The 10,227-nt window shown below is 35.4% G+C and overlaps 1 protein-coding gene across 5 annotated transcripts in view; it reads right to left on the bottom strand.

Moving 5' to 3' along the window:
- Positions 1–7,379: 7,379 nt before the first annotated feature.
- LOC150109341 (BLOC-2 complex member HPS3) overlaps positions 7,380–10,227 on the bottom strand; it is a 386,547-nt gene continuing 383,699 nt past the window's right edge. For all 5 annotated transcript variants that reach the window (XM_090407481.1, XM_090407512.1, XM_090407505.1 and 2 more), the window contains one exon: positions 7,380–7,564. In XM_090407481.1, the coding sequence (XP_090263607.1) occupies positions 7,389–7,564 (176 nt within the window). In that variant the 3' untranslated portion in view covers positions 7,380–7,388. The remainder of the gene's footprint in view (positions 7,565–10,227) is intronic.

Below are 10,227 nucleotides of genomic sequence, written 5' to 3'. Positions count from 1 at the left end.
ATTTGGCATACATATCCTATGTTATGTATACATTTTTCAGTTTCTTTTTCTTATTTTTTATATAGCAAAGAGGTTAAATAACATTAAGTTTTTTCAGAACTTGCTTTAATGACAGAACATTCTTGAAGAATGTTCATTAATTTCAACTGCACTGTAGTCAAGAACAAGTAATCTTTAGAAAGTACAAAAATTAATCAAATGCACAATAGAAGCTTTGGAAAATTTTAAGACTGGTACTCAAAAATATGAATCTCAAATTAAAGATTTGATTAAATTAGATAAGTTTAAAAATATTCTATTTAACAAAAATAATAAATTTAATGTTCTTCGTAGAAATACACCTTGAGGAAATATTATTCACCGCATGAATTTAAGTCTTTTAATCAGATGATGAAAGCATTTTAAATTATTTCGATTTACTAGAACCATCTACTTGACTTTATGAAAAACTAACCATGGATAACTGGTGAAAACAAATTGCTTTAAGGCGAAATTTTAGAATATGAAATTGATCTGAATGATTCTGTTGTATGGTGATTTGTTATTAAGAGGAGTGATAGATGGGAGTTTAACTAAATCGTACTTACCGAGTGCGAAATTTAAGGATGTAAGTGAGAATATTAGAGCACAAAAACAGAGGGCGAAAGAATTGATAGTTGTGGCAGTTACGAATGAATTGAAAGGAGATAAATTTTTTATGAGAGAGGACTTGAAAGTATTGTTAAAGGTAGCGAAAGAAAAGAGTGACAGAGTTAGAATGGTGAGTTTGTTGCCACGGTATGACAGAGAGGAGTTTAGAAGGAGGGCCATAATCGCAAACGACATTATGCGCAGGTTATGCAGATGGTGTGGTGTGGAATTCATGGACGTGTGGAATGAGTTTGATGGGCGAAAGGATTTATACAAGATGGATGGATGGCCTGCATTTGAATGGATTTGGTGTGCGGACACTGGAAAAAGTGTTGCTGAATGAAGTGAAAATGGATGTGCAGAACCAGGGAAACTAGAACTACCACAGGGGGGGGGGTGTATATGCGGACATCAGCGAGACAGTTGAATGTAAGAATGTATATAATGTACTCAAGCCAGTACTATGGACAAAAAATGGGAATGGGATATTTAGAATAACACATCAAGATAGGGGTGGGACAAAGGGATCACTGCACTTCATGTATACTAATGCCAGGAGTATTAGGAACAAGAAGGAAGAATTTTTGGCCTTGATTGGTTCTTCCTGGCCACAGGTTATTGGCATTAGTGAAACATGGCTGACGGAAGATGATATAGTTAGTGGGATAGAATGTGTAGGTTATAGTGTGTTTAGGAGGGACAGAGAGAATAAAATGGGGGGAGGGGTGTTATTGATGATAGTTGATGAACTGCAGCCAAGGAGAATTGAAGTTGTATCACAGGATAGTGAAAGGAGCTCATTTGAGGCTATTTGGTGTGAGATTGAGACTGCAGAATAAAATATACAGTTGGGTGCTGCTACAGACCAGGTGATGGAATAGATGGTGGAGATAATATGCATAAACAAATTGATGAAATGAGTGGAAGGAGGGTAATTATTATGGGGGATTTCAACTATGGTAACATTGATTGGAAGGAGGAGAGGACACATGTGAAGAAGGAAATGGATTTTATTCAATTATTAAGGGATAACTATCTGAGACAGCATGCAATTGAAAATACTAGGGTTGCGAGAGTGCTTCTGGTAATAGCATCTCAGAATTTGACTGTAATGAATATGACCATGTTACCGCCTATTGGTGAGAGTGATCATAAGGACCTGGGAGGTGGCTAAAGGTGTGGAATTTTCGGTTAAGACGGGGTATATGTGGAATTACCGTGCTGGCAAGTATGATAAGCTTAGGAGATTGCTTGGATCAGTGCCATGGCATGTACAACTGCAAGGGCTGGATGTCAATAGAGCATGGGAAGTGGCCAAGGAGCATTTACAGGAGGTTATGGCTGATTGTATACCTAGGGTCCGAATAGTAAAACAAGGTAGGGGTTAAATGGATGAATAACACCATTAAACTTGAGCTGCAAAAAAAAAGAAACAACTGTGGAAGGAATTTAAAGAAAGGGGTAACCTGCAGGCACACAAACAGTATAAAGTGCAGGCCAGAAGGGTAACGAGTGTGGTAAAAAAAGCAAAAGCGGATTATGAAAGGAAACTAGCTATGCAAGCTAAAGAGAATCCCAAACAGTTCTTTCAATATGCTGCAAGCAAGAAAAAAAACTGTACACAGCAAAATGATTTTAAGGAATGATGATGGCAAGGAGGTCACTGAATCAGTCGATATAGTGGAGTTACTGAGCGAGCACTTTGCAAAAGTATATCATCCAGGTGGTGACATTGAAAAAATGAAGGAACCATTAGTTTATATGGGAATTGTGATGAATGAAGTGGAGGTGAATAGTCTATTACAGAACCTTAATGTGAATACATCTGTGGAATTGGATGATATACCGACACGGGTCTTGCGTGAAGCGGCTAAGGAATTATCAGTGCCCTTGACCATGTTGTTTAATCTGAGTCTCGGGTCTGGTTTAGTCCCGAAGGCATGGAAAGAGGGGAAAATAGTTTCACTGCATAAAGGAGGATCCAAGACTACGGTTGCAAATTACTGACCGATCAGCATATCAGGAGTCGTTGTCAAGGTCTTGGAGAAAGTAGTCAAGGGAAAAATACAGGAATCGATTGATGAAAATGAGATACTGTACAGGGGGGGACAGCATGGCTTTGTGAAGGGTAGATCATGCCTCAGTAACTTGCTCAAGTTTTATAACAAGGTGACGGCTGAACTGGATAAGGGTAATGGGTTTACAGTGATACTGCTGGACCTGGCAAAGGTGTTTGACAGGATACCACATGGAATTCTAATCCGTAAACTACAACATATGGGAATGGATATAGGGTTGGTGAGATGGATAGGTGGGTGGTTGATGGAGAGATATCAAAGAGTAGTTTATTCAGGAGTAGAGTCCAAAACACGGCCTGTGACTAGTAGTGTGCTGCAGGGTTCTGTTCTTGGACCACTGCTGTTTAATCTGTTCATTAATGATATAGGGAAGGATCTAAGAGGAACAGTTCATTTGTTCGCTGATGATGCCAAGTTGGGTAGGGTGATAGTGAATGCAGAAGATGTCAAAATCTTGCAGGATGACTTGAATAGATTGGAGTTCTGGGCTAAGGAGAATGGATATCAATTTAATGTGACAAAATGTAAGGTTATGCATTTTGGGGTGAAAAGATTAGCAGCAGTACATTGGTGGAACTGTACGCCAGGAGATTGATGAGGCCAGGGACTTGGGAGTGTTGGTGGATAGGGAGATGAAGTTTAGGGGGCACATTGCAAAAGTAGCTAAATCAGCTCATCAACTCACTTGGTTGTTGAAAAATACCTTGACGAGCAGAGACAAGCAAGTTATTGTACCTCTGTACCGAGCCTTGATAAGACCTCACCTCGACTACTGTGCCCAGATTTGGTCACCTAGGTTCCTTCTTGATAGGGAGGAGGTGGAGAGGATCCAGAGGCGAGTGACTAAGATGATAGCAGGTCTATGGAATGAACCATATGAGAACAGGTTGAAGATTTGTGGGTTGTAGAAATTAGTTGATAGGCGGAAAAGGGGAGATATGATAGAGACATTCAAATTGCTAAAGGGTTTCTATAGGATAAATTCAGAGGATATTTTTGAGATCAGGACTGGTGGTGGGAGAACTAGGGGACACCTATGGAAGCTGGGCAAGAGTGTGGTTAGCAGGGGTGTTAGAGCTGGGTTCTTTACTTTTAGAGTGGTAAATGAGTGGAATAAGCTGCCAGAGTCTGTTGTGGGTGCTATGACGGTGAGCGAGTTCAAGGCAAGGTATGATAGATACTGTGAGAATGTCGTATAGTTGTGTGGACATGATGTTTAGGGCCTCTCTCAATGAGTCTAAGGACTCCCTGGAGTCGCCCGTAATAATAATAATAATTCTCAGGATTTTGTAGATAATAATAAAGAATCAAAAAATGTTTCAGTCCCTGAAAGCTAAAAAGATAGCACTATTGCAATTATTAGTGCTGAAACTGAAAGAGGTTCCATTTTAATGAATATAAATTGTATGAGGGTGAGAAATAATTTCACAACAAATCATATATCGGATTTAATGGTGATATATTAATTGGGAAAAGAGTTAGTGGATTGGGATGCAACTCCATTTGTGAAATAATGGTTGAATCAGAACTACAGATTGGCTATTGATACAAAAGCTTAGAAAAAGTCCATGAAAATATTTTGTGAGAATTAATTGGCTCTATGAAAATGACAAAAAAACGAATATTATATTACTGTTTGAAATTTTTATATTCCAAATTGTAAATCAGTAAAACTTACAATAAATACATACACACATATTCTTGGTCTTCTTCTTTTTTCAAACCAGTTGTTAAAAATTTACTGGTACATAACACTGGTTATAATGGATAGTTTAACATAGTGAATTTTCTTTAGGACAGTACTGTGCCACTTATGGCTTCATTTGAGATAGCCAGCCTGGTTGGCCGAGTGGTTAGTGTATCCACTCTCCAGCCAAGAGGCTGCTGGTTCAAATCCTGCCAATGGCATGGATGTTTGTGATTTTCCTAGTAACCAATTACCATATGTGATTGGTTAGTAGGACTACTGTGACCTGTGTCTCGGCACAGTATGACCTTTGATGTCTTTGAGGCATAAAAAAAAATCAAATAAATCAAATGGCTTCATTTGAGACTTTTTTGGTAGTTTGATATACTGTGGTAAGAGTTATCTGCAAGTTGCATAAAGTTATATGGACTTATGAATTCATAAAATATTTATAAAAAATAAAGTGAGTAGTTCAACTAGTAACAAAATTATCAATACTTACTATCAGATAAAATAAAAATTAACATAACACTTACTGAAATTAAACTACAAGGACAATAATTATAAGTAACCAGTAATTATAAATAACAATAATCATAAAATAGCAGCATTTACTTGTAGATTCAATACAAATAAAAACCCTCTACACATTTTGTTTCCTACAATTTGAGAGTTGTCAGGAAGATTAACATACTGAGGGGGGAGGGAATCCTAATGGTGGTTGTTTATGAAATGTATAACATAATGGCGAGGTTTTTTTTTTTTTTTTCGGTCTTTTGACTCCAAGAAGATCTCTGATAATGATGATGATTAACCATAATATGATATAGTCGCACGAGTCTGATATATCATGTGTAAGCTATTTATTGTTGTGCCAAGCTTTTAGATGGTTACTTACATAATGGAGGTGTGATAAGTTACATAGTTGTACAAGAGAGTGCTATATGTAATGGTACCTTAAACAGCCTCAACAAGAGATTGTCTTCTAGGTAAGGCATAGAGGTAGATGACCATTTCATTTCATGAAGTTCAGAAAAAATGTGTGAACTAAGGACACTTTTATCTTTCCTTTTCTATTTGATGTTGCTCAGGTTTTTTTTTTTTTTTTTTTCAAATTCAGATTTCAAAACTGCTTCCAGGCTGATTAATGTATGCTTTGCTACAAGAACATGGAATTGTGTACACTCCATTATTTTTCAAAAAGAACACTGTCTTTAGGCAAATGTAGAATTCTGTACCCGTTTAAAAGTAGTTGCAATGTTGACTTGTTTTAAAAATTGCAATACGTGTCTTGAAATGGTGCCAGTATGGGGAAAGGAAATGAAATCTTTATAATCAATATGTGGACAATATTTTCATTTGGAAATATACTTTAAAAGATGTACAGGATTTTATTTGTTTCCTCAACAACTGTCATCCTAAAATTAAGTTCATTCCTTTTCTATTTGATGTTGCTCAGGTTTTTTTTTTTTTTTTTTTTTTTCAAATTCAGATTTCAAAACTGCTTCCAGGCTGATTAATGTATGCTTCGCTACAAGAACATGGAATTGTGTACACTCCATTATTTTTCAAAAGGAACACTGTTTATAGGCAAATGTAGAATTTTGTACCCATTTAAAAGTAGTTGCAATGTTGACTTGTTTTAAAAATTGCAATACGTGTCTTGAAATGGTGCCAGTATGGGGAAAGGAAATGAAATCTTTATAATCAATATGTGGACAATATTTTCATTTGGAAATATACTTTAAAAGATGTACAGGATTTTATTTGTTTCCTCAACAACTGTCATCCTAAAATTAAGTTCACATATTGGAAATTGAAAAGAATAAATTTCCATTTTTAAAAGTTCTAATTGGAAAAAACAGATAATGGAGGAATATTGTTAGATATTTACAGGAAGCCAACCCACAAGAGAAAATATCTCTCTGCCAACTCCTTTTATTATTCTTGAAAAACAACCTTAAAAACCAATTGTTAATCTATTCCACCAGTTACTCCAAAATGGTTACTTACAAATTACTCTTTACTGAGATACTGTCTTGTACACTAACAGAAATAGATTATAAACGTTACGTTTCTTTGCTCTTCATCATGTTTCAAGACATATATTGAAATATTTAAAACAAGTCAACATTAGAACGGCTTTGGAACCAGTTTGTACCCTACAGAATTTTTCTCCATTTGCCTAAAGACATTCAAAAGCATTCCTTTTGAAAATCACAGGTTTTTCAAAAGTTTTGAAATCTGTAAAAGACAACAAAATGATGATACATTGAATATAAAAGGAAAGATAAAAGTGGCCACACTTCATGCATTTTCTCAGAACATTGTGAAATAGACTGGTCTCTGTTTAGCTGCCTTACCTGAAAGATAATTTCTTGTTAAGGATGTTTAAGGAATCTGCTGAAGTAATATGATCATACTGTGCCTGAAGCAGGAACTAGGACCTGAGACTACACAACATTTGGAAGTCTCTTATGACTACATACTAATCAGACCTCCATTATACCAGTAACCATCTAAGATGATTACCGGCATAATTCTTTGCACAACAATAAACAGCTTATCCATGATATGTCAAATGATTCACATGGATAATCCACATTATTACTAATGTTATCCATTTCAAAAATAACTGCTGTTAGGAGTTCTCAGATGCTCATCTTTCTGAGGAAGCTGTCAGACAGTAGACAGCAAAACATGCAGAAGTTGTTTATTTGTACAGTGGATCTATGAGTAATTTCCCCATTTTTATAGATATTTTAATAAGTACTTGCTTCTTCAAAATACCACGAGTGTCATCTATTGTAAGAAATGAAGTAAAGTGCTATATCTCTTTTTTGTCTAGTATATTAAAAAAGGTCTTTTATATCAATATATATATATATACTGTTTAAATCTTGATTACTTAGGAGGACATATATCTTTCATGCTTTATCTTCATATGAAGCACAATTAAATTCAAATCACACAAGTCTTTGGAATAAAATTTGCTACATCATTGCTTTAATCTCAATTCCCAACGATACAATTTTTTCCCTCAACTGACTGGCTCGATGCTTCTCACAACATCTTTTAACATGTGGTACAAGCATCTCTTTTTCATCATCAGGAAGAAGGGAAACAAATGTAGCAGGATGAAGCATTTCAGCTAAATGGGCCAATATACCTGTGAAATCAAAAATGAAGAAAGTTAAAATTATATAATTACAGAAAAATATGGACAAAATTTACAATTATTTGCATAAACAAAGGAAAATAAATAAAACAGAATAATCCAAAAATATAAAAAAATAAGAGATATATAATAGGTAGAGGTACAGTATAATATAATAGAGGATACATAATAGGTAGAAAAAAGGTGATATGACAATGATACAGACTTTTAAGTTTGTGAGGAAACTTTTACCAGCCGGCCTGGTTGGTGAGTGGTTAGCGTATCTGCTCTCCAGCCAAAAAAAAAAAAAAAGAAGGCTGTGGGTTCGAATCCCACTGTGGGTATGGATGTTTGTGATTGTCTGTGAAAATAATAGTGATGGTGGTGATCAGAAGTAGATGGTGCTGATGTAGATGCAGTTTGCTGTAGTTAGTGAATTGTTGGAGGGCACCTACTCTGCAACAGAGTTGCAGAGTTGGTGCCCTCCCTCGATGAGTCTTTGGATTCCTTGGAGGTGTCACTTAATAATAATAAAATATAATTACCAAATACTGAACATTACTCTTAAAATAATCCCCACTCCCTCCTGATTCAGTCTTATTTTCATTACTTTTTCAAATTTTTCTGAATTTTTGAATTTTATATTACTGTTAAAGTAATATATGAACGCGAGATGATAAAATGTAGACTGCAGAGCATAGTGAATAGGTAGAAAAAAGGTGATATGATATGATACAGATTTTTAAGTTTGTGAGGAAACTTTTATCAGATTACAGAAAAGATTCACTAACAAACTTAAGTCTGTTTCATATCACCTCTCATCTACCTATTCATTAATTCTGCCTCTTCAGTGTTTACTACACACTAATTCAACTGCAAGTTTTATTAGAATGATATTGTATCAGAATTTGTATTAGAACACGGAGGTGAAGAATAAAATGTTTTCATAAAGAGAATCTGCATGCAAAAATCTAAGTCTGTAATCTGCAATTCAATTACTGATTTCATATATGTGACAACATAGTGGAAAAAAACACTCAAAAGGGATGCAAACAGGAATATATATCCATACTTGAAGCAGAAAAAGCCATCAAAAGTCTGAAATGTAGAAAGGCAACTGGAGTAGATGATAATCGACCAGAAATGCTCAAGTATGGAGGTATAAAAGTCTTACAGTGGCTGCACTGTATAGTTCAGAAGGCTTGGACAGAGGGACAAATTCCAAATGATTGGAGTTGAGCTCTCACAGCACCCATATATAAGAAGGGAAATAAAACTGAATGTGAGAATTACAGAGGTATTTCCCTACTGAGTGTTACTGTTAAGATTTATGCAAGAATACTTGAGAAACGGTTGAGAAGGATTGTGGAAGGGAAGCTCGGCAAAGAACAAGCTGGATTCAGGCCAAATAGAGGCTGTCGGTATCAGATTTTCACTTTAAGACAAATAGTTGAGAAATCATGGGAATATAACAAAGATCTGTATGTAAGTTTTATAGATCTGGAAAAGGCATATGAAAAGGTGCCAAGAGAAAAGCTACTTGAAACGCTACAGTTGTATGGTGTCTGTGGGGCATTATATCAAGCAATACTTAGTCTTTATTTAAGTTATAAATCAACAGTTAGAATTGAAGGAAGTACAGGAAGATGGTTTAATCCCCTCTGTTATTCATTATCTATATGGATCACATTATGAAGGAAAGTAGTATTAAATCTGATATCAAAATTGGAGATGTTAATGTCAGCTCTTTGCTTTATTCGGATGATGTTTATTATACTTCTAAATAAATCTGGTACAAGTCTGCAAGATTCCCTGACTAAATTGAATAACTGTTGTAACAGATATAGTATGAAGGTTAGCAATAACAAGACAAAGGCAATGAAAATGGGCAGAAGCATTGAAAATATCAACTGCAATGTGAGTGGAGAACCTATAGAACAAGTAAAACATTTCAGCTACTTAGGCATGATTTTTAATGAAGATGGTAAATTGAATATGGAAATAAACAACAGAATCAACAAAGCTGGTATGGTAGGAAGTCAACTGAATAAATTTATATGGAATAAGAGTTCTTTTTGGCATCAGAGCAGATATGCTAACCACTCAAAACACTAAATTAACTGTGTACAAGAGAGTGTTCAAGCCAATTTTAATTTATGGATCTGAGAGTTGGAGTAGAAATAAAACACTTCACCAAAGACTAGGGACTGCAGATATGAGAGTCCCGAGAAAGATTAGGAACATGAACAGATGGCATCAATGGCAATATCATATTAAAAATGACGATATTAGGAAAGAACTTGATATTGTTATTATCCAGGAATGTGTTAGCAGAGCTAATCTTAGATGGTATGGTCACTTAAATAGAATGGGAGAGGAAAGAATAGCAAAACAAGTGTTCTCTGCCAGGTTGGCAGGAAAAAGTCCCAGAGGAAGACCAAGATATAGGTAGATTGATACAGTAAAAAGTGCCTCAGAAAACAGAAATATAAGATCTGATAATGTTTGAGTCTTTATAGGTAACAGAATTTGATGATGATGATGATATATGAGTTCTGAGAGAAATCAAGGGGGGGGGGATAACCAGATGGCATCAGGGGAAGAATCATATTATAAAGGAACTTGACTTCATTAACATTCAAGAATGTGTGATAGTTAACCAAGGTACGAGGGTT

The sequence above is a fragment of the Typopeltis vanoorti genome, chromosome 2 (assembly GCF_054136105.1).
Source record: "Typopeltis vanoorti isolate ZY-2024b chromosome 2, IOZ_Tvanoo_1.0, whole genome shotgun sequence".
Classification (NCBI taxonomy): Eukaryota; Metazoa; Arthropoda; class Arachnida; order Uropygi; family Thelyphonidae; genus Typopeltis; species Typopeltis vanoorti.
The sequence above is the reverse complement of the archived record's forward strand: the minus strand, read 5'-3'. Positions and strand labels throughout refer to the sequence as shown.